Source organism: Thrips palmi, unplaced genomic scaffold, assembly GCF_012932325.1.
Source record: "Thrips palmi isolate BJ-2018 unplaced genomic scaffold, TpBJ-2018v1 HiC_scaffold_2, whole genome shotgun sequence".
Taxonomy (NCBI): Eukaryota; Metazoa; Arthropoda; class Insecta; order Thysanoptera; family Thripidae; genus Thrips; species Thrips palmi.
In genome coordinates, this window is record NW_023144629.1 from 10,603,284 (window position 1) to 10,631,053 (window position 27,770).

At 43.7% G+C, this 27,770-nt stretch overlaps 2 protein-coding genes across 17 annotated transcripts; one reads left to right on the forward strand and one right to left on the reverse strand.

Moving 5' to 3' along the window:
* Positions 1-893: 893 nt before the first annotated feature.
* Positions 894-25,680, reverse strand: LOC117646978. Of its 16 annotated transcripts, XM_034388420.1 has the most exons (11): positions 21,475-21,748; positions 19,544-19,701; positions 15,770-15,913; positions 15,572-15,655; positions 15,097-15,291; positions 13,196-13,395; positions 12,169-12,340; positions 6,964-7,186; positions 5,429-5,651; positions 2,427-2,682; positions 894-1,224 (listed from the first exon to the last, which is right to left on the reverse strand). In XM_034388420.1, exons 3-11 carry the CDS (start codon positions 15,806-15,808, stop codon positions 1,162-1,164), a joined length of 1,455 nt encoding a protein of 484 aa, XP_034244311.1. In that variant the 5' UTR covers positions 15,809-15,913; positions 19,544-19,701; positions 21,475-21,748; the 3' UTR covers positions 894-1,161. The 16 variants fall into 16 exon arrangements, with proteins under 16 accessions (XP_034244311.1, XP_034244296.1, XP_034244312.1 ...); XM_034388405.1 differs by lacking the exons at positions 15,770-15,913; positions 21,475-21,748 and adding an exon at positions 25,280-25,680; XM_034388421.1 differs by lacking the exon at positions 15,770-15,913 and having other exon boundaries at positions 7,062-7,186; positions 21,475-21,750.
* Positions 24,664-25,424, forward strand: LOC117646980. The gene has a single exon (XM_034388422.1). The coding sequence runs from the start codon at positions 24,715-24,717 to the stop codon at positions 25,357-25,359; it is 645 nt and encodes a 214-aa protein (XP_034244313.1). The 5' UTR covers positions 24,664-24,714; the 3' UTR covers positions 25,360-25,424.
* Positions 25,681-27,770: the final 2,090 nt, after the last annotated feature.

Sequence of the window (27,770 nt, forward strand, 5' to 3'; positions counted from 1 at the left end):
AAACGGCGATTTTGACAGCAAATTTCTCAAAATTGGCCACCAACTTTTTAACCAGATTTCAGCATGAGAATCAGCGTTCAAAGTTCTACAAGTCTGCAAAGTCTCATTAAAATCGTATAGAAAATTTCCGAAATGCATAAAGGGCCACACAAATTGAATCTCGGGCCGGCTGAATCCTGGGTATACTATAAGGCTACTTCGCGCCTAAAAATACAGAGACTGTCTCAGGGAACTATTTTAATTGAGCACTCTTTTCTACTTGGACGTTGGATTTGTTCGGTTTTCCGCTGTACAAATTTTGGAAGTCGAGGAGGGAACTGTTTAAAAAGTGCAGGCATGCCTTCACCTTAAACGACAGGAAAAGCTGATGAAAAATGAATTGAATTCTTTGTTGGTTGGAACAGTAATGGAGTGAGAAATAATGGATATGAACACACAAAAAACAAGAATATGATACATTTATTAAAAATAAGATAAAGTTACACAACACTTAATTGAATTCTAACTAATTAAAGTTGTACTCAAAAAATCCAGTAGCGTACTGCTCCAGTTGAAGTGTACATACACTTAAGCTCCATGCATGCCTGGCATGTCCACTGTAGATGACGAATACTGGACCACTAGTACTGCGTTCCGCGTATCTGAATGTGCAACATTGCTCAGTCTCCCAAACATTTGCATGGTAAATCACGGCAACAGTGAACATGACAGGCATGCGCTTCCTGAGGTGACTGCCTGCGTACAGGCCAGGCATGTTCCAGGTGATGGATATTAGAGTCCTAAAGACTTAAGTCTTAAGGACTTGGATATGGAACATATGGATATGAGAACATGCATGCACGCTCCACACATGGAGCATAGTACTTGGAATAACAAGTAAAGAGTACACAACACACTTGAATAAATAAAGTTCATTGTTTAGAGAAAGATTATATAAAAATAAAAACTGAACAATAAAATTTATGACCAATAAAATATATATAAATTGCACTAAATGAGAACTAATAAAAAATCAACAGAAATGCATCTGGTAAGACAAAAGCCTGTACAATAAATTTAAAACTTCGTTTCGAACAATTAACAATAACTTTTTAAAGTACCAAAGACAGTCCCTTACTTCAAGTGCCTCATGGCCAGAGCAGAACGTCCAACACATGTAAGTCACAGTTCCCTGATGTAAATTCTTCGGTAATCAAGCCAAGTCGCAGGACCCACACGGCACTCCTTTGAACAGAAAAGAAAATATGGTGGAGGCAAGAGACAGGATTAAATGCGAAGTTCCCTGTCTGAATAATCCCGCTGAAGAAAAGACACTACGCCTCGGTGGACGTGTGCGCCGACCCCAGTTTGGTCAGCGGCGACGTCGTAATCGGCGTGAGAGAAATTTTACTAACCATAGGGTCTCAAAATTTAGTCAATCACAAGTTAAAACTCATATAAGTGCGCAAAAAGAGCAAGTTGTTTACAAATATATTCGTTAAATACGTAACAGACGATTCACTTTCTGGGGGTTTGATTTTCGGCATCTTAATGAACTACGTCGCCAAGGCGGAGAGAGGGCTGGGGAAGGTAAGGCAAAGTTACGATGAGATAGCAAATTTTGGTCAGGAAAACGCGTTTAGCTCAAGAAAACTTCAGTTTTTCGAGGTATTTTATGATCTGAGACCGTCAGCAACAAAAGTGACATTCGCGCCGATTACGCAGACCGAAGCGGCAGCGTCGCGACCGGTCTGCGCGCATCTCTCCGCCACGGACCTTCTCTCACGGACCACAAAATGGCGAGACTCTTGTGTCTGACCACGGCCTTAAGGCCGTAACCGTCCAGCGCATTACGGCCTTTAGGTGGCGGTCAGACACAAAGGTCTCGCCATTTTGTGGTGAGACACTTGTGTCTAACCGTTTTGTGGCGAAACTTTTATGTCTGACCAAATTTTGGCGACTTTCAGGTCTGACCAAAACTTGGCGAGACTTTTATGTCTCGCCATATTTTGGCGCGAACTCAGCAAACTGAAGTGTGTACATAGTACACTCTTAGAGCATGCTTTCAAGTAAACTCTTATTTACAGCATACTTGCTAGGCGTGTGCCTGGCAAGTACACCCTAAAATACACTCGTTTAGTCCTATCTAAAAGCATGGGCCAGTTTAAGTGTACTTGCCAGGTACACTCTTATTTAGCGTGTACATGCAATGTACACTCTATTTTAGCGTGTTCCTAGCAAGTATGCTGTAAATAAGAGTGTGCTTGGAAGCATGGTCTAATAAGAGTGTACTATGTACACACTTCAGTTTGCAGAGAAGTCTTTCCATCCAGTTTGCAGTGTTAGAAAGCATGTTACCCACATAGAGAGAGGAAGAGAGGCAACATGTGGCATGTCTGGCGAAAATTTGTCGGCTGAGTCATGGCCCAGTAGTGAAAGTGCCTTACCTCGCAGTAGTGGTCCGCAGAATGTGGCACGATGAGGGCGTTCTTGACTCGGACCTTCCCGGCCGCGCCGCCACTGCCTTGCACCTCCAGGCAGCTGCCATGCACTCGGACGTGGAGCGGCTGGTAGTCGTCCATCACGGAGCGCAGCTGCTGCACCCACTTGGAGTCGCAAGGCCGCTCCGACACGGCGGCGGGGTCCCCCAAGGAGAGGAGCTTCAGCGTGGCTGGCAACCGCACCAGGGGCTCCGAGTTCACTCTGCAAAGACAGGCGTCCACAGGGGTCATTTTCTAGCTAACAGAGGCAGTACGTCTTGGGAGTTGATGATTGGTTACAACTGTTGCCAAACACCTGCTTGAATTAAAACCAAGTTCATTTGGTTTACTAAGGGTCCGTCGCGCGGGGAAGAACTGGACGGGGAAAGAACTTAACACGCCACATTTTACTTCGGGTACCGTATGCACAGGCATAACAACCATCAAAAGCTCTTCCGTGGCATCAGCGGTTTGTTTAGCCTGCCCTTAGAGGGCCTGAGCGATTAACGGCGCGGGAACGGTGTGAATCGTTCAATGCCCTTGGAAGGGCGTTAAAATTGGACCTGTAAGTCAACGCCTGGCCTAGGGCATAAAACGTTTCTAGGGCGGTAAAGACGGTTTATGCCCTTAAGGGGGCTCATACATGTTAAAAGCACTTCTTGGAATTTTTTAGCAGATGATACGTTCACGTATCAGCGTGCTTGTACTCTCGTGCAGAGAGTACCGAGTTTCCGGCTAGCCAGGCAGCAGTTGCCTCGTTGCCTCACTAGCAAGCCTAGAAGAGGCCGAGCGCCTCGCTGGCAAGGCAGCGGCTGGCTGGCCTGCCTAGAAGATTATGAGCGGAGGGCCCGCAGCGTGCCGCGCCGCGTTGCGGTCCCGCCGCACCATGAATCGGGGCGGCTGCGGGGGCTCGGGTTGCGCGCGCGGCGTATAACCTCGGGCGTATAAACCCAGCTATCTAGTACTCATGAAGTGCCTCCCTCACGTTGCGCGGTGCCGCTCCCCTTCCTCTCGTCACGAGACGCTGCTACGCATCGCGTAGCTGCCCCCCCGCGCCTCTTCCTCTGCCGAGACGCCACGTCCCGCCGCGCCCCGCCACACCCCGCAACTGTCCACACACACACACACACACCCACTTGAACCGTGAGTGCGTAGAACGCATAGTGCAGCGCCCCCTCGAACCCCTGCCCCTCTCGAGAAGCGGCGCGCCGGCAGTCGGCTGTGTGCGCCACTCTTGCTTATCTATCTTGAGGTCGGGTTCGGGTGGCGCGCCGGCCGGCCGGCCCCGCTTGGAGATGTGGCTGACACGCCGCGTGCCGCAAGGCGCCTTGGCCTAGTACCGAACACAACTTTTACGGGTATTGAGTATTTATGTGATTAGCCACCAAATTGTGCATCTTCGCGTTGAAACAACGAAAATGATACCCAACACAAGTGGTATCGGACATGAGTGTCCCACCGTCATTGCGAACATGTTTAACACAAAACAATGGCACGTTAGAATATTCAAAAGTTATACTAAAATTGACATTTTCATGAATTACCATGTGTAAGAAATTTGTCAAAAAAAGAGTTCCGAGTGTTTACTCTTTGAAAGAAATTGACAAAATGTCACATTCATACATTTCAATAAACATTCTCTTAAGTATCATCTGCTATCACGTTAGCGTTAGCGTTAACGTTTTTTTTATGTAGACGGATCAAGATTTTACAGTTTCTGTGTCGAAGCCTTTTTAGATAATTGAGTAAGCTTCATTTTAGCTTTAAGTAAAGTGATTTTGGACATTTTTTGGAAATTTAGTCGAATCGTTTAAAATTTTGGTTCTGGTAAGATTTTGATTGCATACTTGCTCAGATCTGTGGGGGAAATATCAGGGAGACTCAGTCCTAGCGTAGTGTCATGGAATTGACTAGAATGGGCTTCTTATCTGCAATACACTGTGGCAAAAAGGTACGGAAAATTCTGTTAATTTTTTTTGCCAGGATTCTCCGTAGCCCTCTTATCAATATTCTCCGTAGGCTCTTACAGTATTCTCCGCCGCACAGTATTCTCCGTAGGACCTGGAAGACTGTATAGTCCTACGGAGATCACTGTAAGGTCCTACGGAGAATACTGTGCGGTCCTACGGAAAATACTGTAAGAGCCTACGGAGAATACTGACAAGGGGGCTACGGAGAATTACCACAAGCTGTTTACAGAATTTTCCGTAGCTTTTTGCCACAGTGTAGTTTTAAAGAAGAAAAAATAAAAACAATTTTTTAACAATTTTTTAAACAAAGTTTTGAACAAAAAGTTGTTTTTATTTTTTTCTTAAAAACTATTGCAGATAAGAAGCCCATTCTAGTCAATTCTATGACACTACTAGGGATAAGTCTCCCTGATTTTTTCCCCACAGATCTGAGCAAGTATGCGAACAAAATCTTACGAGAACCAAAATTTTAAACGTTTCGACTAAATCTCCAAGAAATGTCCAAAGTCACTTCCCTTTAAGCCAAAATGAAGCTTACTCAATTATCTAAAAGGGTTTTAACACAGAAATTGTAAAATCTTGATCCGTCTACATCAAAAGAAATTTTTTACAAAGTGCTTTTAACATGTATGAGCCCCCTTAAGCAAAAAAGAAGATTATTCAATTATCTACAAGGGTTTTAACACAGAAATTTAAAATCTTGATCCTTTTACATCAATTTTTTTTTTCAAGAAGTGCTTTTAACAAGTATGAGCAACCTTAAGGGCGTACTTTTTCTGCTTTTGATTTACCAGTGAACGCTGTTGTTCTTGACCGAGTTTTCTCATTTATGAAACAGGACGAGTTTGTTGCTAATTTTTAAACTGCACAAGTCATGACTTGAAGGATCATGCCCCTGTGATTCGAATTTGCCAAAAGTGCCCCCCCCCCCACCCTGATTGGAAATCCTGGATCCGCGCCTGGGCCCACGCAAGTGGATTTTCTCTGAGAACCACTCACCCGCCCGTCGTCCGAGGCAGCAGGGCGTGCAGTGGGAAGGTGCTGGGCTCCACGTCCACGCTCAGCGTCTTGACGTGGCGCAACGTCAGCAGGTCCTTGAGAGCAGTGGGGCCGCACTCCGGGTCCGACAGGGCGCAGCAGACGCCACGCAGTTGCAGCCACTGCAAGGATTCCAAGCGCCCGACGAGCGACAGGAGCGCCAGGCTTTCTGCAGTGCTGCAACCTATATGAGAACAAGCATACAGTCAGCAATTTTGCTAGGATGTTGCACACGAAATTACTATGTACGTTTTTCTGCGCGCCTATGCACGAAATTAAACATGCACTTCGTAACGTACAAATTTGTGCGCGACAATGCACTATTTTCTGCATACTTGCGCACGAAAGTGTGCATTTTCGCGCACAAATCCGTGCGTTACGAAGTGCAAGTTTAATTTCGTGCATTGACGCGCAGAAAAACCTACATACTAGTAATAAAGTGTGTGGCTAGCTTACGTTCATCTGGTAGCACGACCAATTTTGGTTCTCATGAGAAGTCAGTGTAATTTGAGACAATCTGTTCAACTATCCTGGTTTCATTTGATTATTCTCTCCTATTTAACTTCACGTCATCAACATGAGATGTAGCTATTGGCCAAACTGGGGGCTGAACGTGTTACCCCGAATTGTCTCATACTTCTTCGCTTCACTACACGGTAAAAACAGTATCTGGTATACCCAGGTGCTCCCTGGAAATCGCCTACGTCTTTAACATAGGCTTCCTGCACTCTACAAAAAATGTCCTGTCAACGCCGTTAATTTATTACCAATGTTTGCTGTTATGCAATTCACGGCGTTTGCTGTGAACTAGTTCACGGGGTTCACTGCGATCTCGGTTACAGTGTTCACTGTGATCTGGCCACAGTAAACGCCGTGAATTGGAGCCTGATTTGCAGTACTTCGGTGCTCATCGGCGTCAAACTCACAGTGTTTACTGGGGACCAGATCTCAGTGAACACCGCGAACAAGATCACAGTGAATCCCGTGAGCAGATCACAGTAAACGCCGTGAATTGACCTACAATGAAAACTGGTAATAAATTAACGGCATTTACAGGACATTTTTGGTAGAGTGTGGGAAAACCAGGAACCGTTTTCTCCGTGTATAGCCTAGGCGGCCTAGGGTTTCAACACAAGGACTGAAGGAGACAGATTGCACATTCCAGTAAGTCATAATAAAATTCAGTCAACATAGTTACTTCACCGCTAATTCGGCAGAGAAATACACACTAAATTACTATGTAGGTTTTCCGCGCGCCAATGCACGAAATGAAACATGCATTTCGTAACGCACGAATTTGTGCGCGACAGTGCACGATTTCCTGCGCAAGTCTGCAGAAAATCGTGCATTGTCGCGCACAAATTTGTACGTTATGAAGTGCATGTTTAATTTCGTGCATTCGCGCGGAGAAAGGCCTACATAGTAATATAGTGTGTAGGCATTTCAATGAGGCATCCTAGCCAGTCCATGTTGCTCGCCATGTTGTTTGCCCCTACCTGACTTGAAAGTGACATCCAGTTGATACAAGGAACGAATCAAGCGCAAAGAAAGCAGCTGTTTCAAAACTTCGAGAGACTTGTTTAAGTTATCGTACTGGGAATCCAGGAACAAATGACGGAGACCCCACGCCGATTTCAGCACTCTGATCAAGCTGGGCAGCACAACCGCGGAAAGGGTGTATAGATGGCGCGGTACGAAATTCAGCAAACCCTGCTGATCCTGAAAAACAGAAATTAGAGATTTGAAGAAACGAACGCTCCTGACTTCGTCGGTGACGGCATTGTGACCGTTTCACTCGCCCGAACTACTTGCGAACCACGGCCAGAATAGCGTCACCTGAATAATTGGATTGTGTCGCCTACGCAGTCTCATCCTTCAATCGACATTTTATCTTTATTCATTGACATTACTACGCTGACACACTGTCAGAAAATTCCCCCCAAAAAAGGGAAAAATCATTGAGTTTTTCCGAAACTTCTGCATGGAGCTCTGCTTAAAGGCAAACTCTGGACTTTCCCCGAAAAGTTCCGGAATTTTGAACAAAAATGCATGCTTCACTATCAAGAAATGACGAAAAAAAAGGTTTGCAACCAGTTAAAGAAGGAGGGAAAGGTGGACTCTATTTATTAAGCTCAGTTTTCATAATACTAGCCCGGGGAAGGCCTTCGGCCACGCTGCTGAGCTGGATTTTGCTGGAGATGGAAATGCATTTTCATCAGTAGTTGCTGAGCGAAGCCAAGCACCCTGTTTGAGATTTTGAATAGCTCAATTGCCCTTTGGTTTGGTTAGGTTAGGTTCCGTTAGGTTAGGGTAGGCTAGGTTCGTTTAGGTTAGGTCAGGTTACGTTGAATAAGTTAGGTTAGGTTGGGTTCGGTTAGGTTAGGCTAGGTTCATTGGCTGAGCGATAGCGAAGCCTGTTACTCCAGTGGGGTTGAAAAGTTTTGTCTGTCTGTCGGTCTGTCTGTCTGCACTCTAAAAAAAATCAGTACAGAATTTTGTAACATGGTTACGCAGCTTTTTCAATAACATGTGTTACAGAAATTTGTATCACGATGGATACAATTTTTTTCTTCGTAACTTGGTTACAGAATTTCGTAACGGTTACAAAATTTGTAAACAGTCGTTATTCTTCCAAATCAAGCTTCAAAATGAGAATTTTGTTCGAACGTAGTCTCCGTGGGTCTGATTGAAGGTCCTTATGCCATTCTTCGAGTAACAACTTTCCCAGATGTTCTCTGAGAAGTCGGGAATCGAACCCCAAACTCTGGGTTGGCGGCCCGCCACGCTACCAACTGCGCTGTGCGGACGCCGTGGAGGGAGCGGCGCAGGTAGCCGGTGACCTGAGACGCGCGCAGTAAGGGACGGAGGCCTTGCCAGCCAAGCATGCACGAGACTGAATCTCTTATTCAGAGTCGGGAAAAATAAAAGCACATGAAAACTCTAAGTTTAACTTGTCTCTATGGGCACTGCTGTTCAATTTTGCCGTTAAAACATTATGTTTTTATCTCTGATACAGAATTTAGTATCCAGTTACAATTTTCTGTATCAGTTATGTTACAAACATAATATTGTAACCTTCATGTAACAAATTTCTGTATCAAGGTCCAAAATGATTCATTTTTCTGTAACCGGCACATCTGTTACAAAATTCTATATCACTTATACCAATATTTGTAACCAATGCAGGTGATACAAAATCCTGCATCAAAAATGATTCAAAATTCTGTAACTTTTTTTAGAGTGTGTCTGTCGGTCTGTCTGTCTGTCGGTCTGTCTGTCTGTCCGCACTACTCCTCCTGAACGGCTCGGCCGATCTCGGTGAGATTTTGCACACTTCTTAGGTATGTCCTTGGCTCGGCACACGCGAAATTTCACCATCCTAGCTCAACTGGTTCAGTTTTTATAGGCGAAAAACACCTAAAAAACGGCGAAAAATAGAGATTTCTGCAGATAGACCACTTCTGTCTTGGAGAAAGGGGGGTCTGGGGGGCGGAGCCCCCCAGCCCCGACAAGTTAAAAAGTGACAAGGGTCAAGATCGTGTTATCTGTAGATAAAACAACTCTATTTACAATGTAGGGGGGTCTGGGGGGCGGAGCCCCCCAGCATTCAACAAGTTAAAAAATAACCGACAACGGACAAGCCATTGCCTGCCGCAGGCAGGCTAGCGCCGCAGGCCAAGGTAGGTACGCCAGGCGTGGATTGGAGGAACAGGCAGCGAGACATCGCGAAGCCTGTTACGACAAGACGCGGTCTGGCGTAAACCTACCTTGTTTAGGTTAGGTTAGGTTAGGATAGGTTAGGTTAGGTTTGATTAGGTTTCGTTGGGTTAGGCTAGGTTCGTTTAGGTTAGGTTGGGTTAGGTTTTGTTAGGTTAGGCTAGGTTCGTTTAGGTTACACACTACAAAAAATGTCCTGTCAACGCCGTTAATTTATTACCAATGTTTGCTGTCATGCAATTCACGGCGTTTGCTGTGAACTAGTTCACGGCGTTCACTGTGATCTCGGTCGCAGTGTTCACTGTGATCTGGCCACAGTAAACACCGTGAACTGGAGCCTGATTTGCAGTACTTCGGTGCTCAGCGGCGTCAAACTCTCAGTGTTTACTGGGGACCAGATCCAGTGAACACCGCGAACAAGATCACAGTGAATCCCGTGAGCAGATCACAGTAAACGCTGTGAACTGACCTACAGTGAAAACTGGTAATAAATAAACGGCATTGACAGGACATTTTTGGTAGAGTGTATAGGTTGGGTTAGGTTCGTTTAGGTTAGGGAGTATAGAGTGAGATCTGTCATGAGCCCGTTAGGTTAGGTTAGGATTGGTTGGACCATTTAGTTTGAGAATAAGATTTGTCGAGAGTAGGGAAAGATCTGTCACGAGTAGAGTAAGATCTGTCACGAGCCTGTTAGGTTACGATTGGTTGGACAATTTAGTTTTAGATTATTAAATAACCTTCCGTCGATTCAAGGAGAAACCAACAATTGTCGAATCACAATCCTTCGCGCAAATGCGTACTTCCTGGCTATCACCCCCCAAAAGAAAAGAGGCTCATTTTCAAAATAAACACATCCAAATTTACTACTGATGAAAATGCATTTCCATCTCCAGCAGAATCCAGCTCAGCATCGAGGCCGAAGGCCTTCCCCTGGCTAGTAAATTAGGAAGTGATTATTTTGAAAATTATTATTGACCTCGGAGTATTGATCTCGGAGTATTGATCTCGGACTATTGACCTCGGACTATGTATACATATATATAGGTATAAGATTTAGATCAATAATAAGATACCTATGCTAAACTAAAAGTATCCGGGGGGAAGGCGGACAATTCGAACGTTTAAATTCCCAACAGGGTGCTTCGCTTCGCTCAGCAATTAAGGGAAAGCTACAGGATATAAGTCAAATGAGCTCGAAGGACATTGTCCCTTCTTTGGTCATTTCACACTAAAGAATGCTTCAGTGAAGCCCTCCTTAGCATACCTATCTGAGAAAAGACATGTACTTTACCTCCCATCAGGACCCAAGTAATGCTCCGAAGAACATCTGTTGAAGCCCTGAGAAAATCTCTCCGAAAATAAATGGAAAATGACTGGAGTCTCCATGAACGTGATTATAGAGTTTTTCTCCATAAAGTTTCGGAGCTAATTTCGAACAGCGTAAATATGAGAAAAAAAATACGATTTCAAGAAATCCTAGGAGTCACGAAGTCAATATGGTTATTGTGTAGGAGTGTGGAGAGAGGAAGAAAGTTGTGTAAAAGGGGAAGGGGATGGTTTGGGTACGAATGGCAGCGGTACCAATGTGGTCGATGTGGCACCCGTCAAAATTTAAACTTGGCAACAAAAAGAAATCAAAATGCCGTAAAATTCGTAAAATTCCAATGCTAATGTATTCCACAGTGGAACATCTTTGAAGTCAATCATTATTAAAATGTTCGTGGGGGAAAGGAGGCAGCAAATTAATTTTCGCGGGTTGGCAACAATCTTCTCGGCGTCTGCGCCCTTGCGAAAATAGCGAAGCCGAAAACACGAGTAGTCGCGCATTAAAACTGCCCCTCCATTGTAGCTGACGTTGAATTGTTTGGCTTGTTTCAAAAGGCTACGGTTCTCTAGTCATGTTTTCTTCAATTCTGTGTAATAGTTCTCACTCACAACGTAACAACACCATGACGGTTGGTTTGACAAACTTTACAAACTCAGGAGGGATGGTTTCGAATCGTAGGTGAGTCTTGTTCGAGGAACATGAGCACTGAAAGTCGCGAGATGGAGCGATGTGGTCATCGTGCTAACTGAATGAAAAGAACCATCAAACAAAAACTAGAGCTAAGACAAATGTAAGAAATACAATTTTGTTTTATTGATTCAGTAAAAAGTTGATAAATGAAAAAATTGTTCTATTCTTTCAATATTTTTAAATCTTTTCTTCAACATGTGTCCTCAAAATATATTCAGATATAATGTCATAATTTATACAGATTAATTTTGTGGTAGAAAATACACATTGAAAATGAAACGAACACAAAACTCACAATGAGTGTAGGTTTCCATGTTGGTAAGACTGTGTTCTGTTCCGCGCATGAGCAAAGACATTCCCATTAAAAATTTTCATCAGGCAGTGCCAACGAAAAGACTGCGTCCAAAAAACCCTCTTGTGCTATTGTTACATCTGTTCTATCACGGTCGCTGAAAGTTTTTATTCGAACGTCCTTTTTCAAAGAAGCGACCGTTTTTGGGGTAACCTGTACACAAGCGAAAAGGAGCCATGCTATTGGTTGGGTTTGGCTCGGCTCCCCCCTCTCTCTTCCCTTTTCGTTGACGAGTCGAGCTTTGCTATGGAAACAGTGATTTTGACGGCAATTTTCTCAAAATTTATCGCTAAGATTTCAACCATATTCCAGAATTGAAATCACGTCTCAGAATTCTACCAGTCTGCAAAATCTCATCAAAATCGTACAGAGAGGTTTCGACTTGCATAAGGGGCCACGCGATCAAATCCCAGCGAGGCTGAATCCTGGGGGATACTATAAGGCTACTTCGTGCCTAAAAAGTCAGCAACATGCTGAGAAGGGAGGCTACAGAAAATGTTCGGTTGAAAGCACAGAGAATTATGGCAACAAATTGACTAATTTTTCTGTAGTGTTTTGCCACTCAATATAACAAATCTCCCCCCACTTCTATCTCAACTACACCCAATCAGTTACCTGCGGTGAGATATCAACCCTCGTCAGCTGGTGGCGATGAACCGAGAGAAGGGACCGTATCGGGCGGCACAGCCGTCCCCCAAAGCGTGCGTCGTTGAAGACACTAAAGCTGAACTCGTGCAGGGATCCCCTCTTAGGCCAGTCAAATGTAACTCCGTGCAAAATACTGTTCCTGTAAACATTGAAAAAGGGTTACTATTGTTTAGACATGGCATATTAGTGACAACGGATGTCCTGAATCAAACCACCTTTAAGGAAGGATAAGACATTGCTTTTATCTATAAGACCGTGAAAGACATTAACGCGAGGGGGTAAAAGTGAAAGTTGAGATGACTTGGATGACTCTGTTTTCCATTTTAACGGAAAGCCATAAGTAACAGAAATGCTATACGCAGTAAGCTGACACTCCTGATGTTCATCTCAAAATTAAACTTAAGTCTTGAACCTGTTATCATCTATAACAATCCTTTGTTTAGTTTTAGTTTTCCCTGCGAACAGTTTTTAGTTTCTCCTCAAAAATTGTCAAAATGGAGCCATTCCCTTCTTCCGCTTCACTCTTAAAAGCCTACGAAGGATTTGCTTCGTAACTACGAAGAAAATGAAGGCATTGTAGAATTGCTTCGTATTACGAAGAAATGTTTCGTATTACGAAGGATTTTGCTTAATAATACGAAGCATTTCTTCGTAGATTTTACAATGCCTTTATTTTCTTCGTATTACGAAGCGATTCTTCGTAGAGTTTTTACTGTGTTCCTGGATCACTTGAGGATAAAGATATGAGTACCGTGCTAACCACGTTAACAAGACACCTCATGAATTTTTCATGTCGAACATCCAAATCTGAGCAGCGTAGATCGATCCGTGCACACCTAAGGCTTTAGTATGTACCGAGTACACACATACAGCACTAACGTGAGTACTGACCATACCGCTGACTACACACACAAAGCACTTAAGTGTGTTGCACATACTCCCTTGAGTGTTCAGTGCGCTCCCTCGCCTCCGCCCAAAAGTTCTGATAACCTACCGACACATGGTGATGTGCAGTGCGGTGAGTGATGTCTTGCTGGCGATTGCCTCCCAGACAACAAGAGCCTCAGCGACGGTCAGCAGGTCAGCGTTTTCAATTACTCGCAAAACCTTCACGTTGTCTTTGACTAGATTTCGTAGGCAGAGCAGATGCATCAGGGACGACGAGGTGCCAATCTTCAAAGTTTCGGCGTTATCCTGGAAACACGGATTTGACATTTTATGGATACGCTTCTGTCCCGTCGTGAGAGAAAGAAACTTAATCCTGGCTCAGAGCGGTTAAGGTCTGAACTGAAAACACTCCACACATGAGATGGAGAAAATAACTGAGATAAAAGGGATTTACGGTTTTCAACTCGCCTCGATCGCCAGAAATAGTGACTAGAAGTACACTCAAGACTCCTTACGGACACCATGTATCCGCAATAGCCTACTTATGTCAGATGTCTCAATTTATAGGTAAAAGTTCCTTTCTATTACATTACATAAAGTCATGCCCTAAGTCTAGGGCCGCAACTCCAATAGGTTTTTGAGCTATGGAAGTTTATGTAAACTTTTAGTCGTTTCTCCCAAATTCTCCTCACGTCAAAGGATTAGCTACCCAGTCATCAAATTCTGGCAATTTGATCTATTTTTGCATAGGAAAAAGATAGCGTTGCCTGTTTTTTAATATGTGCCTTAGCTTTCCTGAAAAAACCAAAAACATCAAAATGTGGCAAAATCTCTCAAATTTGAAGAAAAATAAAAAAGGCCTGGTAAAATAGCTTTTACAGCCTCTTCTCGATCTCGACTGATATCTTCAAATCTGCCAATGCTATCTTTTTCCGATGCAAAAAGAGATACAATTGCCAGAATCTCAAGACTGGGTAGCTAATCCTGTGTCGTGGAGAGAGGAGAAATTGGGAGAAACAACTGAAAGTGAACGTAAACGTCCATAAATAACTGAGAAACTAAAAGTAGTTGGGGCCCCTAACTTTGAGACTAAGTTCATCTTATAATAGTGCTTGAATTTTGACCACAAAATGATCTTTCTGTGACAAATATTTCTAGGACATGCTAGTTTCACTTTGCAGTATCCTCTGAGAAAAGATTACAGACAGAAGAACAGTAAAACTCTGATCTGTCGTTTCAGTACACACACTTGATTGCTTTCATTGAGCACAAACTTTGCACGAAATTGTGCATGCGTAGCACGATTTTCATGCACAACAACGCACATTATCGTGCACTGTGGCAAAAAGGTACGGAAAATCCTGTTAATTTTTTTGCCAGGATTCTCCGTAGCCCTCTTATCAATGTTCTCCGTAGGCTCTTACAGTATTCTCCGTAGGGCCGTACAGTAATCTCCGTAGGACCGCACAGTCTTCTCCATAGGGCCTGGAAGACTGTACAGTCCTACGGAGATCACTGTAAGGTCCTACGGAGAAGACTGTGCGGTCCTACGGAAAATACTGTAAGAGCCTACGGAGAATACTGACAAGGGGGCTACGGAGAATCAGCACAAGTTGTTTACAGAATTTTCCGTATCTTTTTGCCACAGTGTGCGTAGTTGCGCACAAAATCGTGCATTTTGGTACGTATGAACAGTTTTGAGCAAAGCTTATGCACAAAACACTTCATAGTAAATTCACACAGTAAAAACACCAAGAAATCGCTTCGCAATACGAAGAAAATGAAGGCATATTGTAAAATGCACGAAGAAATGCTTCGTATTATGAAGCAAAATCCTTCTTAGTACGAAACGTTTCTTCATAATACGAAGCAATTTACAATGCCTTCACTTTCTTTGTTGTTTTGAAGCAAATGCTTCGTAGGCTTTTATGAGTGTAGTGTACACTGAGAATAATGCGTTGTATACTACGTCTGCGGTGTACCGAGTTTAGGTTTTCGTGATCTTACCTCGAACGATATGCTCACTGGCGGCCAAGTATAGCCTATGGAAAGGGTGACTTTGGTGTAGGGGACCACACCGTGAGTGCGTCGCAGCAGGCGCACCACGCCCAGGAACTCCTTCTGAGCAGAGTCGTGATGTTCAAATGTTCGTGAAGACCATAGCCGCCTTGAAGAGCAGAGGTCCCGCCAGCGAGAGCACACCTGAGGATCAAGTTGGTTAGGCCACAAAGAAATCACACTTGGTTGCACTGAAAACCTACATGTGAACACACTAAATTCCCGTGAATTCCTTTCCACAATTTTGAGCATCGCTTTTCGTGCGAATATGTTCGCATGTTAAATATTGTGAGAGACGCCGCGCGCAGAACTGTTCAAATACATTTATACATTTAAATAATGCTACAACTACTAAATGGCGAAAAGTAACAAGCTGGTCTAGTAAATAAAATTAAAATGTTGGGTATTTGTGTGGATTACTCACCTGCGATGCTTGTACCAGGTCGGATGTATCCAAGAACGAAAACACCAGTTCCAGGGAAAGGTCACTCAGGGCGTCAATCGAAGTCTGCAAATTCCATTCCTCATCTCAACAGGAAGCTACACAAGCATACGTTTCAAAATGCACGAATTGTGACACTGTGTGCGCCCCAAAGTGCGTCCTCACTAAATTACTGCGTACAATGCTTCCTGTGCATAGCTTCTGCACAAAATTGAGCATGCACGTGAAACGCACGGTATCGTGCGCTGCGCAACAAGGCGACTTTAGAGCCTTTTTACGCCCAAATGCGTGCACTTAACACATGACTAATTTAGTGCAAAGCTTCTGCAAAAAAAAAAAAAACTACATAAGGCCGGGAAGAATCGAGCACTGTAGGAGCGGCGAAAAATCGCACACCTCAATTTCGGTCTGAACATTCACATTCCGATACTCGGAAATACTTTTTACTGGTTATGGAAACCCCTCACTAACGTGCAAACAGTATTCAATTCGTTAGTCTCATCACTGTAAATCCAACGGCAATACTTTAAGTACCTTTTTTTGCGATACAATTGAGTATCGCCAATAACGGCCTTACGGAAAAGTATTGCCTTTAAACGGCGATCAAACCAAAAATTGCCAATTTGGCGATACTTAGTATCAAAATTGCAACAGTATTGCCAAAATTTGGCGATACTTTGGAGTATTGCCAAAATTTGGCGATACTTTGGAGTATTGCCAAAATTTGGCGATACTTTGGAGTATTGCCACGATTTGGCAATTAACGTCGAACAAATCAAGGGGACAAGACCTTTCTTTAATGCCGTGGTTTTGGCAATAAGGGAGTATGGGGCGATTTGTAACAGGGGCGATTTGTAACAGGGGCGATTCGTAACAAATGCGTTTATTAATTTAAGTGGAGGGAGCAGAGGAAAATCTGAGTATGGCCCCTCTTTCGCTTCAAGTACAGGGTCCTTGGACAATCGAAGCGGATGTGATCGGTGCTCAGGTATAGTTTTGGAGGGGGTCTGCAATATAGGGTACACCGAAATTTCGGCAAAACAAAATACAAAAATTTTTCGAGTTCTAGGAAGTTTCTGTCTGAGGCTCCCCAGGTATGAATCACCATCGAAGTACCGTTGGGGCCTTGAAGCGTGACCCCTTTTTCAATGTAAACACGTGGCATAAGTTGCTTCTACTTTTTCCAGTGATAGTTAGGGACGGATTTCTTGCGTAACAGGCATTTGGGGTGATTCGTAACAGACCCGTATAAAAACAAGAATTTAAGGGGGCAATACACTAAAAATGGCCAAAAACTGACTTGTGCGATTGCTTCCATACGCGTTGTTGAGCGTTGTTTAATCTTTTCATGTGTCAAGACCTTAAAAAATGAAGCATTTTAAGCCCAGAATGGCGTCGATCGGACGTCAGGGAGCGGAGCGGCGCCCAATCAAATTTTCGTCAAAAGTCGAACTGGCGGGCATCCCTCAGTCCGCAAGAATGAAGATATCTTGACCCCGTTTGCACCAAAATGTAGGTAATTAAAGCGGCTACACTGGTAGCCGACGAATGTGACATCACATTCGTTTGAACGTGAAAACTACGATGTCAGATTGAACATGACAAACAGAGAAAATTCATACTCAAACGAATGTGACACGCCGCACCGCTTTGTCACATTACTTCGGGTGTGACACGAAATCAGCAGGCAAACTGTCACATTAAAACGAATGTGACACATGGTACCCATTGACATACATCGTGTCACATCCCAACGAATGTGAAACCCATATGCTGTCACGTTCGTTTGAATGTGACATGCCCGAATTGTCACATTCAAACGAACGTGACACGCCCCGGACACGCCATAAGTGTCAGGTTATGGCGTGTCACGTTCAATTGAATGTGACAATTCAAAATTGCAAAATCCTCAAAAAGTGTTTTTGGATGAAACACTCTACCAAAAATGTCCTGTAAATGCCGTTAATTTATTACCAGTTTTCACTGTAGGTCAATTCACAGCGTTTACTGTGATCTGCTCACGGGATTCACTGTGATCTTGTTCGCGGTGTTCACCGTGATCTGGTCCCCAGTAAACACTGTAAGTTTGACGCCGCTGAGCACCGAAGGACTGCAAATCTGGCTCCAATTCACGGCGTTTACTGTGGCCAGATCACAGTGAACACTGTAACCGAGATCACAGTGAACGCCGTGAACTAGTTCACAGCAAACGCCGTGAATTGCATAACAGCAAACATTGGTAATAAATTAACGGCGTTGACAGGACATTTTTTGTAGAGTGAATTTTGTACTTTCGGTTGCTCGATGTTCATAATCCTAGTTTGCGCTATAGCCGCTTTAATTGCCTACATTTTGGTGCAAACGGGGTCAAGATATCTTCATTTTTGCGGACTGAGGGATGCCCGCCAGTTCGACTTTTGACGAAAATTTGATTGGGCGCTGCTCCGCTCCCTGACGTCCAATCGATGCCATTCTGGGCTTAAAATGCTTCTTTTTGTAAGGTCTTGACACATGAAAAGTTTGAACAACGCTCAACAACGCGTATGGAAGCAATCGCACAAGTCAGTTTTTGGCCATATTCAGTGTATTGCCCCCTTAAGTAGTTTTTCCTGTTAAATGCTTGAATTATTTCTCGAATCATCTGCTGTTTTATTCCAATACATTTACACAGCTCGAAATGCATTTTAAAGCGAGTTATTCTATGCTTTCCTCAAAAATTGAAAAAAGTGAGGTTAGGATTGACATAGCCGATCAGTTAATGCTGAGGCGGTCAACGGCAGCTTGTAATGTAGATTTTTAGACGTCTGCAGGACACCCGAAGAACAACTGGTGGAGGAGATAACATTCCCAACGATGTTTCATTTAATGTGTAGGATGTTATGAAAAGCCCCATGGCTGTTACAAATCACCCCATGCTGGGGCGATTCGTAACAGCATGCAAGGGTTTGGAAAACGTCTTAGATTTCAAACATTACGGACTCCAGATTGATCCAATGGAGCTGCACAGTCTAGATGAAGGGCCAGACTGCTCAACTGGCACAAGTCTGACACCGATATGCAGAATGTTCTTAATTTTGTACAGAGAATTCCGAAATCTGTTCCAAATCGCCCCATACTCCCTTACCCAAAAGCATCGCCAAATTTTAGCGATACTTCTGTGTATCGCCGTTCTGAAGGCAATACTTTTCCGTAAGGCCGTTTTTTGGCGATACTCATTTGTATCGCCAAAAAATGTACTTTAGTATCGCCTTTGCAATTGCAGTGATAATAAGGAAATCCACCCTTAAAATAGAGTGACCTATTTCTCCCCGTCCCTGAGGTGTTCGGTTCTTCCCCGCCCCTTACCCTAGAAATTAAGAACACTAAATTACTATGTACATTCTCATGCATAAGCTTCGCACAAACTTAGGCACACATTTCTGGACAACGTAGCGCATGTTCAATTTCATACGTTTCGTATACATAAAAACCTTCACTTTCAGCACGTCACTGACTTTTTTCTCATTAATTACGTTCATATAAGCAACAGCAATAGTTACTTAGCATTTTCTAAGTATGACCAAATTTCTTTGTAAAATTATGAACAAAACCAAATTGAAAGTACATTATTTAATATTTCCTGAGTAGTTCTTTGAAAAAGGAAAAGTACGTGTTATGGTTGCAAAAATTACTTGCATAAGTACTGACAAATAGAGCAAAAAGTCAGTAACGTGCTGAGAATGTACAGAGTAATTTAGTGTGTCCTCAGTGTTACGCCAAGATATGCACTTCAGGGCGTTTCCTGAGCTTGCATTGAACTTAAAAACAAGAAAGTAACATACTTCCGTCCTCTTGCCTGAGGAGCGTGTTGAGACGGCTGCACGAACCCCCACGGAATCGTCGAAAGTTGAGCACTTGTTCCCTTCTAACTTCAGTTTCAACGTCAATACCCATAGCCAGCAGGTGTGGACTTACCGCTGAGACTTCGACGAGTTGTTCTCCGAGAGCCACCCTCCGCAACTTGGCTTGTCGCCGAGTCAGCATGATGATGGGAAATCACCGACACGGAAAGCAGCAACTGGGGTGCTTGAGTCTGCCCCGAGATGACGTCTCTACCGCACGCCCCAGCACACCTGCAGCAATGAGATGTCTTTACGTAACGTCGAGAAGTAGGGTACTCCGCCTCACATCCAGTTTGGCGTAGTGGATAGACCATTTCGCTGGATCCACTTCGATCCCGCGAAAAAACAAATGCGCCGGAAGTCGGGTAGCGTCAACCAATCAGGAGCCTCCTTTCAAGGTAGCGCCTAGCCTTGATGAAAGGAGGCTTCTGATTGGCCGACGCGACTCGACTTCCGGTGCATTTGTTTGCTCGAGGGATCGAAGTGGATCCAGCGAAATAGTCTATTGTGGACAGACGACGGTTGGTGCTGTTATAAGGCGCTGAATGCATGCAACGTTGCCATTTAGTTTTGTTTATTTGTTTCTGAATTGAATAAATGAATCTTCACATCCTAATTTACTAAACCGTGATAAATATGGCATAAGAACGAGTAACTGATTGAATTTAGCGAGTATAAGAAGATTTAGAGTTGAGTACGGAGCACGAGACTAGCAGACGACGTACCGAGTGGCGACGTTGCATGCAGTCAGCGCCTTGTGACCTAGCACCAACCGTCCACTGTCCCTTAAGGGAGTATGGGGCGATTTGTAACAGGGGCGATTCGTAACAAATGCGTTTATGAATTTAAGTGGAGGGAGCAGAGGAAAATCTGAGTAAGGCCCCTCTTTCGCTTCAAGTACAGGGTCCTTGAACAATCGAAGCGGATGTGATCGGTGCTCAGGCATAGTTTTGGAGGGCGTCTGAAATATAGGATACACCGAAATTTCGGCAAACAGGCAAATCTTTTATTTACCTATTTACCCTGTTTACCTATGTAAATTACACACTGTGTTGGTGTTAGGTCACTGTGTTAGGTCACATCGTGCAACTCGCACGATTTTGTGCATACGTGGAATATGCATAAAAGCGTGCGTGAAAATGTATGGATTCATGCTAATTCACGCACAATCATATGCACGCTGGTACGCAGGTTTAATAAAATTATGCATCACCACGTACAAAATTGTATATCTTCACCAAAGCGAACCTACTGAGGAGGAGGAAACGGTCGGGAAACCCCCTCGCCTGTATCGGCGACCTCCTCGGTTGGTGTTACTCTGCGGCAACAAAAAGTGACCTCACCGTAGCTTTGGAAAACTACGAACTGATTCAATCCCAACTAGGTGGTATATTTGCGGCCTTTGATGAAGAAATTAATGTTACTAATGTCACTAACCACAATACTCTAGAATGGATCAATTTAGTTGGTAATGTCCGTGATAAATTTCTAATCATTAATAATGCTTTGTCCAAAATTCTGAATTCAAACAAATGGATGACTGATTGGTTCACGCACGTTACGCTCCGGTCGATATCAAGCACCACTGAGATGGTAATTAAGCTCCTGATGACGGAACGCCTGGGTCAAATCTATAGTTCTTGCACTCAAAACCACTAAATATTATTCCGCCGGAAATGTTAAAGCAGAATTAGAAACCCTCAATACTAAATGAGGCCCAAAGGCGGAAATTGCTGTAACCAGCTCCGCTCTCTACAAACTAAAAATTGTGAACTGCGTGTTGAAGGAAGGATAAATCCCTAGAAGAAGTTGTTAAATTTCCGGTACGGCGTAAGGGTGAGAATTGTAAAATAGTAGACATCGTTCCGACACCGTTTGCTTACAAGAATTTCACATGCAAAATTTTGACAAAACCAACAATGATTGTGGCGAACTCCTCGAATGTCCGCATCCTTTCTCATCAACAACGGTCAGACTGTATCAACAGTCTGATTTGCCCCTTACCTGGAGAAACGTCGTACAACGCGGATCTCGGCAGCTGCATTAATAATCTCTATCAAAATAAAAATAGAAATTTGGAGTCCATACGTAAGACTTGTCAATTACAGTGCACACCATACTTCGGACCGGAATTTCTCAGTTTAGGTTTGAATGATTATGTAACTGTTACATCCTAAACATGATCTGGTAGTTGACCAGGTAATGCAATCTTTTTGACAGCTGTGCCTGTAGGTGCCAGTAAAGTTAACACACCCTGTGAATGCGTGCTGCGACACGACCAAAATATACTGATTGATACCCAATTTCCCTGTGACCCTCGTTTAAGAAATGTGTTCAATAGAACCGTCATATTACCGTCATTATGGTCCAAGACAAACAAACCGTGGAGTGCCGAGCCAGAAAAATATGTGCACCCAGCTCGAAAAGTTTCGAATGTCATATCGAAGAATTTGTCTTTCACTTTACCAGGTTTTGTGGTGATGAACGGCCCGCAGAAGCCAACGGACAGAATCTAAACGTCTTTATCTTCTGACAGAATTGTAGTGTATGTATTTTGCGGAATTTTATTTGGAATTCAAACTGGGCTTCTTATTTGGATGGCATTCATCCAGAGGTCAATGAGTTGTACATGCTATAAGAAAGCCCCTAAACCGGCGCTAACGCGCACAACTCGTAGGAAAGGGCGAAATGTAGAAGCCCAGGACGAGGATCTAGATACAATTAAATTAGACAATTTCAGGACAAGGAACGCCCATAGAATTGAGTGATTAGTGAATATTGTAATATAGAGTAGGGTACTGGCTGGCGCCGTGTGCCTGGGAGCCTCACTCCTGTGTGACTCATGCTTCTTCGAGACACGGCGAGACGAGTCCAGAATCATCGAGGAGAGGAGTTTCGTCGAGAACTTCAAATTCAGGATCGCCAAATTCAACATTTCTCTCAAATTGCCGAGTCATACAATGTGGAGGCACAGTCGTTGGCGTGGCCACGACTGCCCAAGCCAAGTCCTTCGGGAGGCGGCCGGACAGAACTGGGAAGGCGTTTGGCGCACCCTATCTTAGCCGAGGGATGTGAGGAAATTTTTGTTCTTTTTAAATTTCACAACAAAATTTTCGTCGTAAAAGCGTTGGTCTTAAGTCCAGGCGCATGACTTACAGCTTCAGGAGTCGCGCGAGCTGCGGACAGGTGCAACGCATCTGTGTCATCTGTGTCATCTACGCAGATGACACAACGATCTATGAGTCCTCAAGAAACGCCAAAGTCATGAAAACCAAACTGCAAACACAGCTCACCAACACCTCTGAGTACATGAAGAAAAGCCGAATCCTCATAAATGCAGGAAAGACACAGGCGCTCCAAGTCACACGGAGGAAGAAGTGGACCTCCCCTGAGGGCAACCTCAAAATCGACGGCACCGAAGTCAACTGGGTGACAGAAGCCAAGCAGAGAGAGAAGAAAGCAGGAATTGGGACATGGGCGATTGGTGCACCAATGGTGAATGGTGCGGCGCGGAGTGGTGGCTCGAGTGGTGCAGGTATTGGGACTGGTGGTGTCGGTTGGGTGGCCTACCCTCCCGGCGCTATGGGGGGGGGGGGCTGGGTGGAGTGGTGGCGCTAGAGGTGTCTCCAGGGGCGCGCGGTGTCGCATGGGTTGCCTACGTTCCCGGTGCAGGGAAGGAAAATGGGGGAGCAGAGGGGTGGGTTGGCGGATGAGGTTGGGTGCCTACTTTCAGGGGGGGGGGGGGGGGGGGGGGCGCCTTCCGTTTCTTCTTGTGTCTCTGTCTCATCGTCAAGGGCCTATCTGAAGGAATGAGATGTCATGTGAGGGAAGATGGAAGCCTACCTTCACGGGGTAGGTGACTGCACTCTGATTTTACTGGATTGAGGTCGATGCTCGTTGTCGATGGAAAAAACTGATGTGTGCAACCCGATGTGGAAAGGGGCACGTGCTGAGCGCAGAAAAGAAAAATGCTGACAAAACAGAAGGCTGTCGGCCGCGGTTCAAGTTTGTACCGAGCCAGCAGTCAGTGGTTTTCGGCGACTGAGACAAGGTGTGCGTGTGGTGCGACAAGACGTGTGAGTGGACAGTGAAGAGAAGTGGTGGTTAGAAGATTTTGGAAGTGGGCTTGATCGAGAAAAAGAGGTAAGAGACAAGAATGAGAGTGTGCTCAGAGTCTATAGTGTCATAAAAATGAGGAGAAATAATGGGTTTTTGTAGTGTGTGTGTGTGTGTGTGTGTGTGTGTAGGAAACTATGGGAGTCCAATGTGTGTGGTGCGGCGAAACTGTGGGTGGGGAACAACAGTTGCTCACTCACATTTTGCAAAGGCACGCTCCAGGAGCAAGTGACACTCCTTCAACTGTGCCGACACCTGGAGCGGGTCCTAGCGGAACATCGCCGAGTGCTGCCAGGAGTGCTCCACTAAGAAGGAAGGCAGGGCTCAAGGAGCTGGTGACGAAGAAAAATCCTACTATGCTAAAAAACAGTAAGAATAGTGTGAAGTGTGAAGAGTGTAAAAAGGAATACAAGCATAAGCGGTCTTTACTACGGCATCGCAACGAGAGTCATAGTGTACAAAAGTACGAGTGTTCAAACTGTAAAAAAGTGTTCAAAAACAAAAGAACTTTTAAACAGCACAGGATGAAGCAACACTGTAACAAAAAAAGGAGATGTTGCTAAAAAAATTAATCGTTGTCGAAAATGTAAGAAAGTGTATAAGAGTGTGAAAGATTTGTATGTTCACAAGCAATTGGAACATCCAAATCGCTGTGAAAGATATGTGTGTCGTGGATGTTTCCGCCGATTCCGCATTCCAGGAACGTGGCAGTGGCACATTCGTTACTGTAAGGATATTAGATCTAAATTGGCTCGGTTTCATGAGTTGAGGAAAAAGCGTTTGTACTTGTCACGCAGGAAGCGTGTTGAGGAACATGTCAGTGAAATTGTGTCAACAGATTCTAATTGGGAAACAGAAATGGCAATAAATGGAGATGCACGTGTGCACACTCTTAATGTGAGTGATAGTTTTGATGTTCAATTGACGCTCTTAAAGCAAAAAGAAAAAATGTTGGAGCTTTTGCAAAAAGATATGTGTGATTTGAGGCGCATGAAATGGTATCTGGTGGCACAAATTTATTGTCATGTTCCCGGTGATGATACTGAAAAGTCAGATCCAGTAGTAAAATATCTGAGAAGCAACACAGAAACATCTCTTGCTGAGTATGATTTGGAAGGCAAACTTGAAATGGCAATTTTATCATGTGTGAATTCCTATGATAAAGCGCAAGTTGAGGGGTCAAAGCTTTTGTTTGAGAGAGTGGATAAAATAGAGTTACGAGTTGCAAAATATTCACCTTTGAAAGGATCTTCGTTTCTTCCTCTCCCAAAATGGTTGAGACTTCCATGTAAAGGACTAATTAATATTCAAAATTATGCTGATAATCGCTGCTTCTTGTGGAGTTGTCTTGCAGGAGTAAGCCTTCCCAAAATTCATCCAGAACGTGTATCCCACTACAAGTCCAGACAGAAAGAGTTAAATATGAAAAATATCAAATATCCAGTTAAGGTTAAAGATGTGGACAAATTTGAAAAACAAAATAAAGGAATAAGTGTCAGTGTGTTTGGGTTAGAGGAAGATGATACGATTGTACCACTTCGAGTCACTCCTAAATTGAAAACACGTCACATTAACCTCTTACTCCTGCAAGATGGCGATGATTATCACTATGTGTTAATTAAAAATATAAGTAGATTTCTCAGTCACCTTACTACTCGCAAAAAGAGGTTGTTTTGGTGTGAAAATTGCTTACCTGTTACCTGTTTGTGTTTCTTACAGAATGGCTGGCGTACCACAAGAAGTGTTACCTGTTGCTCAGGAAGCGATAAATGAATTTAACCTCCTCCACCCGCGCCAAGAAGAATACATAACGTGTCAAAAACTGCAAGAGGGTAGTAAATACCCTACTGTTAAGTGGTCTCACATAGAGACCAAATACGGAACTCGTGTCCTGGTGCAATTGAAAGACGTCACGTCTGACGAAATTCTCTCTCTCATTCTCCCAGAGAGATACGCTATTTTATCTTTAGCAACTTTGTCAAACTACACAACTTTAGCCGAGGCGGGGTTTGCGCCTATACTTCACTATAAAGGTAAAGTGGGGCGAGCGTACTCATTGGAAATCCATTTTCCCCAGACGGAATGACAGGTTTTTTTTTGTGAGCTTTTTCATGAATAAAAGGGTGTAATGCTAATTGCCCCCCCCCCTAAACGGAAATCCTGGATCTGCGCCTGAGAGCAGCGTGTTCGAGCTTCAGTGTGAGCGCTGTCGTCGAAGTGAAAACAAGAGTGAAGTGAACGAGTGTTAGAACAAAATGGACGTTAAATCTACTCCCATTGAGCGCGAGGACGTAAAGGAATGTGTTGAACGAGAGGGTAAGTTCAAACTTCGTCAGTGATTTAAAAAATATGCAATGGGACGAAAAGGATCATGAATGAAAATGTGTGTATGTGTGTGTCAGGTGGAGAGGGTGCAGGAGAAGTCAAGGAGTCAAGGAGGAAGCAAACTCATCCCCGGCCGAGTGCTGCATGGATAGAGGAAAACAATTACGAAAAACAAAGGAGAGGGGTGGAAAAAAGTGACAGTGAAGACAGTGATTCCAAGTTTCCTATTACGGGTGCCACTGTGAGCGGTAGGTAAAATCATGCATTGAAACAAAAAGTATGGCAGTGAGCAATGTAAAATTAGAAAAAATGAGAATGTGTGTGTGTGTGTGTGTGTGTGTGTGTTTTGCAGGTGTGCCAGCCATGGAGTTTACGGAATATTTTGGTGACCTTTTCACCGCAAACATGTCAAAGTGTCATGCAGTGAGCGCCGACCATCGGCAAAATGCAGGAATTGCTCGTGAGTTCCGACGACGATATGGACGCATTGATGAATTGATAGCGCAAAAAAACCATGTGGGTGAGGTGGCTTATTTTAAGGTGAAAGAAGGAGAGTTTGTATTTACCATAATTACAAAATTGATGTTTTGGCATAAGCCGACATATGAAAGCATGCAGCAAAGTTTGAAAGAACTTGCACGAACATGTAAAGAGTTAGGAGTTTGGGAATTGGCGATGCCCCGTGTAGGGTGTGGTTTGGATCGATTGATGTGGGAGAAGGTGAAAAATATTATTAAGGAAGTATGGAAGGGAACTCCCATGAGAATTTATGTGTATTATTTGTAAAAAACACATTTTGGAATGTAAAGAGCAATGAAAATAAATAAATAAATAATTTTATGAAAAATGAGAAAAACAAACATGCCGTTTGTCGTCTTTTTCCCCAAACAATGAAAACCTTTGCCATGAACCGATCCGCACTAGCTGGAGACAGGCTGAGAGAGAGAGAGAGAGAGAGAGAGAGAGAGAGAGAGAGAGAGAGGTGAGAGTTAACGCACACGTAGACGAAGTGAAAGTGGGAACATGTGACAGTCGACGGAGTGCTTGCAGTCAGTGTGTTGCTACGTGTTGGAGAGTGAAGTTGACTCAAGTGTGTACTGGTTGGTGTGAGTGTGTCCTAACCTCAAAATGCCCAACATAACCTCTCAGAGTATGGAGCAGCAGCAGGTGGTGGATTAGGGGAGTATGTCTCCTGATGAAATAGCAAAGTTGTTGTGGGGTGTTGAAGCTTCTAAAATAGTGCTAAATGCACCTCCTCATGGTAAGTAAAGAATATAAAAAAAAGTGAGGTTATATTGTTCGTAAGACAAAAAATGTAATATCTTAAAAATCTTGAAATTTCAGAGGAGGAAGTTACTATATTGAGCAGCGGACCAACTCGGTGTGGGATGGAACAAAGTAGAGGTAAGTGTCCAAAATCAAAAATTAAATCCATCCATCAATGATAATAAAAGTTAATAAGGTTATGTTTTCTGTGCAGACCGTGGCAACCGAAAAGCGAAACGAGGAGGAAAAAGGGACTCTCCCAATAGGAGTCAGAATCATCGTTGCAAGAAGTTAATCAAAGAGTCTCCTCAAGTAAAATGTGAACATATTGAAAACTTCATTGAAAAACTAATTGAGTTGAAAATAAAAATGTGTCCTGTGTGTCAAAAAAAATGAAGCATAAAATTGGCGTGGTTATAATAATCTGAGAGAGCAGGAGGAAAACAAAAGCAAAACAACTACTTTTGGCAGAAGTGTATCACAGGTTGCCTACATACAGGGGCATGATCGCCGATATTGAGACGTTCCGCCGCATTGACCGTTAAAAGAGTATAGTGGGCCATTCTCGCAGCAAAGTACGCGTTTGAAAACTC